The 11,999-nt window shown below is 30.3% G+C and overlaps 1 protein-coding gene across 2 annotated transcripts; it reads left to right on the top strand.

Moving 5' to 3' along the window:
- The first annotated feature begins 835 nt into the window (after window positions 1-835).
- LOC132920638 (cationic amino acid transporter 2-like) lies at window positions 836-10,578 on the top strand. 2 transcript variants are annotated; one of them, XM_060983172.1, is made up of 13 exons: window positions 836-1,298; window positions 3,182-3,419; window positions 3,948-4,076; window positions 4,856-5,011; window positions 5,101-5,205; window positions 5,314-5,469; window positions 6,116-6,240; window positions 7,006-7,103; window positions 7,169-7,308; window positions 7,390-7,659; window positions 7,753-8,018; window positions 8,626-8,899; window positions 10,372-10,578. In XM_060983172.1, exons 1-12 carry the CDS (start codon window positions 1,287-1,289, stop codon window positions 8,863-8,865), a joined length of 1,935 nt encoding a protein of 644 aa, XP_060839155.1. In that variant the 5' UTR covers window positions 836-1,286; the 3' UTR covers window positions 8,866-8,899; window positions 10,372-10,578. The 2 variants fall into 2 exon arrangements, with proteins under 2 accessions (XP_060839155.1, XP_060839154.1); XM_060983171.1 differs by lacking the exon at window positions 10,372-10,578 and having other exon boundaries at window positions 8,626-9,109.
- The last annotated feature ends 1,421 nt before the right edge of the window (window positions 10,579-11,999 follow it).

The raw sequence follows: 11,999 nt of genomic DNA, 5'->3' as shown, positions 1-11,999 counted from the left end.
TAGGTATAAGGCATTTTTTTTTTTAATTTTTATGAAATTAGCCTGTTAGCATGATTTGTATTATAATAATAATGTAATACACAATAATATAATGTTGTTTTTTTTTGTAATTAAAAAGGTTTAATGATAACGTTTTATTCTCAGTAATTAAAATCCGTAAAAAAATAAATAATAATTGTTTTATGACATGATCCAACCTATTGAAAAAAATAACATGACAATTTTGTGTTTTGTACTCAAAACATTAAAATATTATGGTCAATGGTAATTATTCAAAATATGAGATTATTCAATATTCGATAAATTCGTTTATTACATTTTATTATTTTAATAATAATAAAAAAAAAATTCGTCCGTGCGGCGCAAATACTATTTTAACATAATATATATATATATTTAAGATGGTTGTAGATATTTTGATTTTCTGACTCTAACCGATTTGGGCAACGCTAAATAATTTTACTGATTTTTATTTTGTTATTTTACCCATTATTATTTCACATTTAATGTAGTAATAGGCACTTCATAATAAACAACGATACATTATATTTTTGATTTAACTTAAGATTTAAGGTATCCAATATAACCTATAGGAACTTGAATTGCAAAATAATGACAAAACCTCAATATAATAATATATTATTACGATTCATAGATTTTCCTCGAAGTGGAAAATATCGAGTCTCTTTTTAGTGATAATTTCGGCATAGTACGACAAGAAGCGGTCACGCAATTCGGCAGCAAAAAAGTCGGCGAATAACCCCCCCACGATCACTAGGAGCGCTAGACTGACTACCGAGAGGGATAATAAAATCACGAGCGCCGCGTGTTTGTGGCTCAATATTGTTCGTAAACGGACGCACGCGCGGTCCTCCGGCGCAATCGACGACGACGACGGCGGCGGCGGCGATAAACGGTCAACGGGACGTTATCAGAAAAGAAAACTCCTTAAAAGAACAGTGGTAGTAAAATAATAGTTGTAACAGTTCATTTATTTATATATTATTTATATGAGATATACAGGCTTGCGCGCCCAACAGTAAAATAATACAGTGATTTCGGTTTTGAGTAAACGCGTAATATAAGAAAATAAAAATAATAACAATTTAAACCACGTGGTGTTCACGCCGGGCGAATCGAAATAACTGCAACGCCCTATACGATAAAACGCTGCAAGACCTTTGCGCCGGCCGGTCTCCCGACCTAGTCAAGAGTTCGTATATTATTATCGTAAAAACGGTATTTGTCCGATCGTGATCTTCGCGCGCCGGATCGACAGCGACATCATGATCAAGTTGGTATGTATCTAAATATTATTAGTGTGAATAACCGTGAGATACTTTAGTGATTCGACGGTATCGTCGCAAAATCGTATATTTTATATTGACATAATATTTTGAAAATAATAATACGCCGTTGTCTGTACAAATAAATTATTGTAGATTTAAGAGTCAGCTGCATTTATTCTAACAGCTACCGTTGTATCCAAACCGGACAATAATAGGTGTAATGTATTATAGTATAACGGGTAACACGTTCTTTCGACTTATATACATATATACTAGCAGACTATTATAATATAAATTTTTAAAACAACCGAGCAAGTCACTCTATAATAGTACATTATTTGAGCGTAGCTCGTCATTTGAATTCAATGATGACTGCGTGAACACGCTCTAATTATAACGAAATTTTATAATTTGTATTTAATATTAATAATTTATTTATCTAACATAATAAAATAACCTACCTGTTACACTAATTATTGCCAAAAATAATGCACATATTATACAAAAATATTAATATTATAGGTATACAGTATAAATAATAAAATAACTTAAATTTACTAAAATTATTTTAAAATCTTCATTCTGTATTTTAGAATTCGAATAAATTATTTTTTTTACTTATCAATATAAGATTTTTTTCGGATTTATTAATAAGTTATTAACATGATTTATTTTTAGATTTAAAATTTAATCTTTACATATTTACGATCGTATTTTTGATTTCTAATTTTTATATTATATATGCCTTAAATGTAGGATCATTGTTTACACTTTCGTTATGCGTTTTTTCGAGTGGTTGTAAAACGGTACGAGAAAAAAATAATAATTTTAAGTAGTTATTACCTGCCGGTAAACAATATTATGAATCTGTAGGCTATTATTAAATTGTATATTTATATACATATATATTTTTAATTTTCATATGAAAATTTAATATAAAAACTCTTATTATTTTTTTTTTATTAATGATATAGGTTTTTTCGATCACAACATAATTTTGAATAATATCATTAAATAAATATATCAAATTTTATATTACTTTTGAATATTTTTAAGGTTTTTAACATTTTTTTTCGATGCATTAAATTAATTTAGAAATCGATTTCATTCCCTAATTGTATTAATACGTGTTGAAATGTTTTAAGTGGATGCTATTATTGTTTTTAAATTATAAAAAAATACCATAAATCGTTTATGTAATGAAAAAAAATATTTTATTTTTAACATTAAATATTGTCAATACTTGAACTGCAAACGCTTAAAATAAGTAAATAATTTCAAATTTCTATGAATATTAAATAGCTCAAATTATCAAAATATTAGCTAAAAATTAGTCTAGTATTAATCATTCTATAGTAATTGAAAGAATTGAAAGGTCTTGTATGTATACCAAAGTTATATTATAAATGTATTATAGCTTGTAAAATTGGAAATAAACAAAATTATTACATGACATATAATAAAATTGGGTGTTTTGAATGCGTGATTTCAAAAGGTCTAGAAAAGAATTAAATAAACTGAAAAAGTATTACTTCCGTATGATAAATTATTATTTAGTTGAATCCGTAATGATAAGCTTAATTAAAAATTATATTTTTAAATAATTTATTTTAAATATAATTACAATTTAGAAAAAAAATTGATAAAAATGTATATTTACAACATATTAAAACAACTGAAACAAGTATCGGCATGTTTTAAATATAATAGTTTCTTTTTTCAATCAGTAGAAAACGGCGCTATCAAAATTGAAATAATATTAAGTGAATTGCTCGTTTAAATGTCAATATCTGTATTTCGATTTAAATTTGCTACGATTTTTTCCCGTAAACGATTTTATGTGATTGCGAATGACAATAATAATATCGAGATGGATGTTTTTTTTTGTCCAGCGAGAAACTCTATACCAGGTGTTGTCCAGGCGGAAAAAGGAGGATGAAATACTTGTCGACCAACCAAACAAGAAGAAATTGGCCAGGGTCCTCAATCTAATGGACCTGACGGCACTTGGCGTTGGGTCTACGTTGGGCGTGGGTGTTTACGTGCTAGCCGGAAATGTCGCCAGAATAGAAGCCGGGCCAGCCGTTGTGCTGTCGTTCGTTTTGGCTGCCTTTGCATCAGCTTTCGCAGGTTAGACAATGAAAAAATAAAAACAATTCATGTAAACAACATACATTTCCAAGTTTATTTTTGTTGAAACGAATTAAATTGTATACCTTATAACTGTTATACAATCTAAATATAATTTATGTAATTTTGAGTTGATTTTCTAATAAATTATCAATAAACACTTGAGAAATATTTTCCGCGGAACCAGCTGTCGGAACTGGAAAATAAAAATAAATATATTTCATCTTTCGTAATCAAAGGTCAACATTTATATGTTTGAGCTATCCTACGGGAGATGAACTCCTGGATAAAAATAGCTTATTCATCTAGATTTAACGAAAACCTTAAACATTTTAAATATAATTACCTTAGGACTTACCATTCGAAAGTGCCTGTTATTAGATTTTTAATCGTCCCTTTGGGAAATATTATTGACACTATTATGAGCAGCGAGCACTCCAGAAATTCCATACTAGAAATAACATACCAATATTATTATTAAACGACTCAACAGCTTAATAACGTATGTATTATAAATATTATTTACAGGCCTGTGTTACGCCGAATTCGCAGCGCGAGTGCCAAGAGCCGGGTCGGCCTACGTTTACAGTTACGTCGGAGTTGGCGAATTCGTCGCGTTCGTGATCGGGTGGAATCTGATACTCGAATACGTCATCGGTGAGTGATATTAACGTTTAGGTCTTCTATCGAGCTTATACGGTATAATTGTTTTATCGTAAACTAAGTAATACATAATATATTGATGTGTGAGATTGCGGGAAAATACGATATCTTAGGCTTATTACCGGAATGCACTGCGGGTGTACTCCGGCGGCTTAACGATACGCACTTACGCGGCACAGCGAGGCAGGTTAAATACAACAAATTCATACAGTAGACAAGAATGGTTTTCAGCCTTATCGGTTTCGACTGTTTCAAGACCTATTTTCGTTATTGTTTATGTTTTGTGAACCGTGAGTATTCTTTTTTTTTTTGTAAAAAGCCGATCATTAATATTGATTTATACTCGTAATATCTGTAGTCTGTACAAATAAACCAATTTTTAATTGATGTAGTAAGTATAATTAATATATTTATTTTATTTGCTTCATTCGAGATTCAACTGAATGAAATACATTTTACTACATTTCTTCTTTTAAATAATTTAAAGTATATCACTATCACAAACCGTTTCTAAAGCTCGCGAGACCCAAAATTGGTCTGCGCCTGCACACCGAATGTAGAACACCACGGCAAACTGCAGTATTGGTTTTAAAAGTTTATAAAAAAAAGTATTTTATTATATTTGTATCTTAAATATTATTAGTACGTCTAGAAATTAAAAAAAATTAAGATCACATTATGAAAAGTTTAGGTTTAGTTCGAAAATGTCAGTGCCCGCTAAAAATATGAGTTAAAGTTTTAATATTAATTTGATGTTACTGCACGTTACACAGGTACTGCAAGCGTCGCCAAAGCTTTCAGCAATTACATCGATGCGCTGCTGGACTATCCCGTGAAAACCACGATGACCTATCTCTTCCCCATGAACGTCAGCTTTTTGGCCGACTACCCAGACGTTTTGTCGTTCAGTCTCGTGATACTATTATCGAGTTAGTACAGTGTTGTTTTAAACGCGGAACACGACAGCCGCGCTGTGTATTTGCGTTGAATTGTTATTTAATTGATATTTCATTTACAGTTATACTGTCGTGGGGAGTCCGAGAATCTACGATGATCAACAACGTGTTTACAGTCGTTAATTTATTGACTGTGGTCACGGTTGTCGCAACCGGATTGTTTAAAGGTAACAAAATATATTGTATTTTTATGTTAAACGCACGTGATGATAATATTAATAATAATATACTGTACATTAATATAATGTTTTTTTTTTTTTTTATCGTTATGGTAGTTAATTTGCACAATTGGAGTATACCGAAACAAGACATCCCGAAGAGCGCGAAGGGCGGCGAAGGTGGTTTCATGCCTTTCGGATGGGCCGGAGTGACCGCGGGGGCGGCAAAATGTTTTTACGGGTTCATCGGTTTCGACAGTGTAGCTACTACAGGTGAACGTCAAATATTATAATAAATAAATAATAATAATAATGATGATGTTTATTTATTGAGCAATAAAAAACTATATACAATCAACAGGAATAGATTAGTATGTATTAATATTATTGCATTGTATCGTCTACCACTACGGATAAAATCCTTGTTTTGATAGACGAGAGTCTTTAAATAATAACAATAATATTATATTATATAATAATAATAATGTGATTACCTAATTATAAATAATATAACATAATATATAGTAATTAGAGTATTATTGGCAAATCTTTATCGAATAGGATTTTCTGTGACAAATAATTATAACTTTTGTGTTGTTTTTTTTTTTTAGGTTATTTTGGAAAAATATTGATTAGTATTCCGTTAAAAGAATGTGTTTCTTTTTTATTTTTATTATTTAATTGGCCCTATAAGATGGTTTCTTTAATAGTTTTTCATATCTTTTTCTAGTATTTTTTATTTTTATCACCTTATAAATGTTGCTATATTTAAGATACTATTCAAATAATTACTATATTTTAAAGTAAATCTTAATTAAATCTAATCATTATATTGTTTAAGTATCGATGACATGATATATTTTATTCTTTAAGCAATAATGTCTATTTATAATATTAAATAATTATTTTCTGTTCACAGGAGAAGAAGCAAAAAACCCAAAACGTGACATCCCATTGGCCATCATATTGTCGTTGACCATCATAACTTTTGCATATTGCTGTATCAGTTCAGTTTTAACTCTAATGTGGCCGTATTATGATCAGGTAATGATCAATATTTCAAAACCAAACTCACCTTTTGTTTATAGTATACCTTTGCGGTTTAACTTTTTTTTTGTACACCTAAATATCAATATAAAAATGTACTTACCTATAAGAGGTAGTAATATTGTAAATATTAAAGTTCTTTAGCTATTTTTCATGTCAATATTATTGCATTTCATACGGTAAATTAGGTAGTTACAAGCAGAGATGGGCAGTATTTCAATTAAATGTATTTGAAATGCATGTAAGTGTATTTTGTATTTTTTTCCTGATTGTACCGTACAAGCTAATTAGTAGAAATTAACAATGAATATTAGTTTTCCTAATATTTTAAAAATTATTAGGTGTTTAAATATAATATAATAATCCTATATTCCATATTATTATAATATTATACAATTAATTTCTTAATTTTTACTTATTTTAAACCTGAAAAATATTTTGTCTTTTATTAAAATACTTTAGTCCATATTGACTTCGATTTTGATTCCACGACCTGAGCTTTCATTATGATTGTGTTTCAAAAATGATATAGTATAGCATCGTTGCTTTTTTTTTATTACGTGTATTTTCCTATACGAATATAATAAAAAAGTTATTAAATTTAATTTAAAAACAATGTTGTTAGACCGCATACTTAAGGACAGCGCTTCATATATTGTTCTTGTCGCTTTAAAATATTCTTCTGATTTGTAACAAAATTACTAACGGATCTCTAATATTTTACTTCGAACTATAAATATTTTCACTTATCACACGTTATAGGACATCGACGCGCCGTTCCCGTACGTCTACGATCATCTTGGTTGGACGACGTTGAAATTGATTGTTTCATCCGGCGCTATATTTGCTATGTTTGCCAGGTAAGAACACGTTCGTCAAGAATCTCAGAGTGATGACTTAATCGCGAATACTACGAAATTTACAGTCTCTTAGCAAGTATGTTCTCGATGCCGAGGATTCTGATGACCATGGCAGAAGACGGTCTCATGTTCAGCATGTTCTCGATCATTCACCCGAAGTTTAAGACACCTCTGTTGGCCACTCTGTTGTCCGGTTTATTCGCTGGTAAGCACAATAATATTATATTTATACGATCGGCACGTGAAATATTAACCCTGTTGTGCAATCGATAAACCACCTCTTCAGGTATTGTGACGGCGCTCTTGAACCTCGATCAGCTGATGAACATGATGTCGATCGGCACGTTATTGGCGTACACGATAGTGTGCATCTGTGTGCTGGTGTTACGGTACAAAAACGATTCGGACGTCGACGAGTCTGCGGACAAGCAGGGAAACGACGAACCGGAGTCCAGCGGATTTGTAAACGCGGTTGGAAAGTACTTTAATCTGTCCAACGTCAAAAACGCCAACAAAGACACTCAGTTCGTGGCCACGACCATTATCATATTGTACAGTACGTTTTGAAATGGCATAGTCCGTCGAAAGCCGATAAACAATATTTTTTTATAATAAAATATTATTTAACACGTCGTTTGTACTCTGACAGTTTGCACGTCGGCGCTGTTTAGCTTCATAACTGTACAACAACAGTGTGTCACGACCGTCCATCAGTGGTGCAACGAAAGCGACGGCAACAGTACGACTTTTCAACCGGATTGCGTAAAAAACACCAGCAACGACAAACCTTTTGAACAAGAGTGTGTTGAACACAGCATCGCTAAGTACACTAGCATCGCTTTAGCAATCGGGTTGTTGATTTTGTTGCTGTTACTGACTAGACAGCCCCAATCGAATAAAAAACTTTCTTTCAAGGTACAAATCGTTATTGAACTGTTAGTTGTCATTATAAATTGTATGTAACTAAATACTGACACGGTTAAACAATGGTATATTAATAAACAATGCCATACGTCATTAATAAAAAAAAAAATTAAAATTAATGGACAAAAAGCCAAAAAAAATGTCTATATATAGCCCTAGAATAGCAAAAATGATAGTATACAAATAAATGTTAAAAGTTTCAAGTATTTATGGTCATTAATTTTAAATTACAACCAAATCATATATTTTTTTTTTATCAAAAACTTGTGTTTCGTAAATATTTTCTATTTTTTTACTTCCGGTTAGGTATTTTGAAAAGTACTGCGTTTTCAAAAAAATTTTTTTTTTTTTTTGCAAAAAGTTATAACACAGACAGGATAAATATTACTATTAAACCAAAACATTCATTAGTCCACTCTGAAATAACACAGAAAATGTACACATTTTCGTAAATGTATAGTAAATACAATCAATGTAATATACATATATATTATAATAATATAATAATTACAATATATGTAAATTTATTTATATAATACATCGTAAGCATTTATTTCATAAAAAAGCAAAATTTTTTTAATATGTTCCGTTTTCGCAGGTCCCGCTGGTTCCGCTCATACCATGCATTAGCATCTTGATGAACGTTTATTTGATGATGAAACTCGACGTGATCACCTGGATTCGTTTTATTATTTGGTTACTGATCGGACTATGCGTGTATGGACTATACGGCATGAAAAACAGTGCTGAAGGCTTGAAACAGAGAGGGGAGACGAAAAAAAGTCAGTTGAGTTCTGCCGAGCCGGTACATAATCAGAATTCTGCCATGAATTTATAAACACGCGTTACGGCACACGCATTGTGGTGATAAGGTATATAGACTAAAATCTATTTTAAACCCAAATTCAAACCAACCGTTATGTGAAAAAAACGTATCTTTTCTGACGCACTGCACAGGGTAATATTGTCGTTCATAAAATATTTACTTATACCTACCAGTATTACGTTTTGTAACTACGTCTTACAAATAAATATTTTATATATACGTGTATGTTGAACGGCTATATAATATTATAATCCGATATTCTTGCTTTCGTGTTTATGACTACCTATCGTCCCATTGCAACCCTTCTATCCTATTTCTATACGTCTTCTGGACTTGGCTGCGCTCCAGTAAATTTAGCAACCCCTCAATCATATTCTAGTAAAAGTGTAACGCGGCTTCGAGTCTGGAACCACTACTTACAATATATTTATCCTCTCTGACATTTTTCAATCTTCCTGACCTGTATTCCTAGGCGAATTTGGTGTTAACGGATTTTTCCGATGTGACCGAGTGGATCGTGTTTAACTGGTAAATCTCGATCTCTTGAAAATATATCACCCTCTTGTATTGGTTACATTTTTTTCTTATTTATCGTCACCATTATATTTCTATTTTTGATGCTCTTTCGCACAGTTTTTTGTTCTACCCCAGTGTTTCTAAAAGAAAAATTTCATCACATTCACTATTTACGTTTTTTGTAAATTCTACCCCTTCTACTCTTCTACATTTCAATCGCCTCATTTATGATGAAAAACATATTTACGTGTGTTGATTCTACATAATATTATGACTGTATGTTTCAATACAATCCAACATTATATGATATGTAGACATGTAGTATTCTAACAAATATTTGTTCAACTTATGTCTTATTATATTACTAATAGGCGCAAACATTAATAATTAATAATAATAATAATAATATAAATATGAAATACCTTTAGAAATATTGGCAAAACTGTATCCCTGCTGAAAATCGTTTTTTGTAAAATCATGTTGATAAAATCATTGAATTTTAATTTAACGCGCCAGTTACAATAATATACTCAAAAACGATATCAGAAGTGCGAATTCCCATGTTTTTATTTTATCATAATATTTTGTATATACTTTTACAAATAAAATATTAACGTAATTTTTTGTATATTTTATACGTTTCAACCGTTTTCGAATAACTTTTTAAAAATCATAAACGAAAATAATATTTCACTAGTAAAATAATTCGTTTCCAGAGTTTTTTTTAAAAGTTATCATTATTTAGAATTTGTTGTAATTTCTTATTGATATGAATGTATTATATAAAAATATTTATTTTTGTATCTAGAATACGCATTTGTTACCAGCACAATATAATGTAATTATTAAGTATAGTATTTTTATTTTTTATGTAAAAATATATTATTATTTCTTTCCTATAGCTAACAAAGACATAACAGAAATAGTTAAATCATATGAATTGGCAAAAACTATTTTATTCTTTATACATATTTATTATATTATTATAATATTATTTATTAGGTATATAATATTTGTTTGTGCAAGGCGATCCATGTGATTCCAAAGTGACAACACTTGAATATATCACATTTTATTATATTTATAATTAATAATATTTTATTAAAGTTGTTAACTAAAAAGTTAAAATTATCTATTTTATGACATTATAATAATATGTAAATATCATTGTAACATATTTGTGTATACATACGAATAAAATTAAAAATACATTTTGTGTCTTCAAACTTAAAAAAAAAAATGTTAATACCATCATTTACCGTAAAAACGTTAAATGACTTTCTGGTTAAAAAAAAAATTGTATACATTTATATAGATATTTTGTTATGCAACGTTCAGCGGCCTAGTGCCAAAAGCTGGTTTTTCGGGAGTTAAATACCAAATCGGTGAGTTTACCGCGTTCATATTCGTTGAAATCTACTTATCTAATATCTCATCTGTTTTTTTGATCGTAACTTTAGTGTAATATTGATATCTTATAATTACGTATATCGACAGAAAATAAAATAATAATAATAATAATGATTATAATGGTAATTAGACCAAAAATAACTAAAATTATTATTGATTATCATTGCGAGTTTCTCACGGGGAGATAGGTATGTAACTCATACGACATACAAGAATGTAGGGCTCATAAACAAATTTACCTCGTTAATCCCAATCCGATTGATAGAATATAACAACACTGTAATATTGACTAATTGTATAAACTTAGCTTAACAGAGTAAAATTAGTCAATACAATTTATATAATATGTAATTCATTTCATTGTGCGTAATTTGTATTTATCTATTGTAAAACAAAACAACGAAAAAAATCAAAAAACTGGACAGCCCGAAGAAGAAACACAGAACGTTCAAATGCTTTCCAGTAAGTAAATACACATTGACTCATTGCTCGATTATTTTGACTTTGCATCATTATCGTCGCGATCGAAAATAAGTGTTTTCGCACCTATTATACATAGCACACGGGTACGTATCGGTATAAAAAAAAATTACAACGGTATTGCAACTATTTGTACGTCCGTCATGTGCAAAATAAAAACGATTACACAACAAATAATGAAATTAAAGAGAAAAAAAAACCCGATATTGTAATAAGTATTGAAAATAATAATTACGGGTTACCGAGATATGTAATAAAATATATTTTATGTGGCGAAATCCGCGCCGGTGATGTTCTCCTGATCTCTTATAACTAGGCTATTATTATAGTGTTGTGTAACTGCAGTAGGTATACGTATATAAAGGCGATCGTAAATTGCATATTTGAGTGGACTTAGCGGGGGCGTCATACAACAGGTACAGTTCGAATACCGAAACCACCGCGCGTATAATCTGCAGTTAGACTCGTAGTAACTAATAAAGTTTTGTTCGTCTACGGTTATGAACACTGCTGTGTTATGTTTGGCAATAAGACGACCGTTTGAACGGTTGGTGGGGACGCAATATACACAATATAATATATTTATCAATTTTTTCGTCTGCTGAAGTGCGTCTGCATGATAATCTTGTGTGTAACAACTACTATAAAAGCAATTAAACTGTATTTAATTGAACGGCGTGTATGTAATATGACGAGTTAAATTTCCGAATGTAAACTTATCGCACTGTTCGCACTCGATG

This window comes from Rhopalosiphum padi, chromosome 2, assembly GCF_020882245.1.
Source record: "Rhopalosiphum padi isolate XX-2018 chromosome 2, ASM2088224v1, whole genome shotgun sequence".
Taxonomy (NCBI): Eukaryota; Metazoa; Arthropoda; class Insecta; order Hemiptera; family Aphididae; genus Rhopalosiphum; species Rhopalosiphum padi.
The sequence above is the reverse complement of the archived record's forward strand: the minus strand, read 5'-3'. Positions and strand labels throughout refer to the sequence as shown.

Bases quoted from the DNA above. Each gene is read 5' to 3' on its own strand.
- LOC132920638 (XM_060983172.1), top strand. The intron at 5,206-5,313 runs GTAACAAAATAT...TCGTTATGGTAG, and splicing joins CGCAACCGGATTGTTTAAAG to TTAATTTGCACAATTGGAGT. The intron at 8,019-8,625 runs GTACAAATCGTT...CCGTTTTCGCAG, and splicing joins ATAAAAAACTTTCTTTCAAG to GTCCCGCTGGTTCCGCTCAT.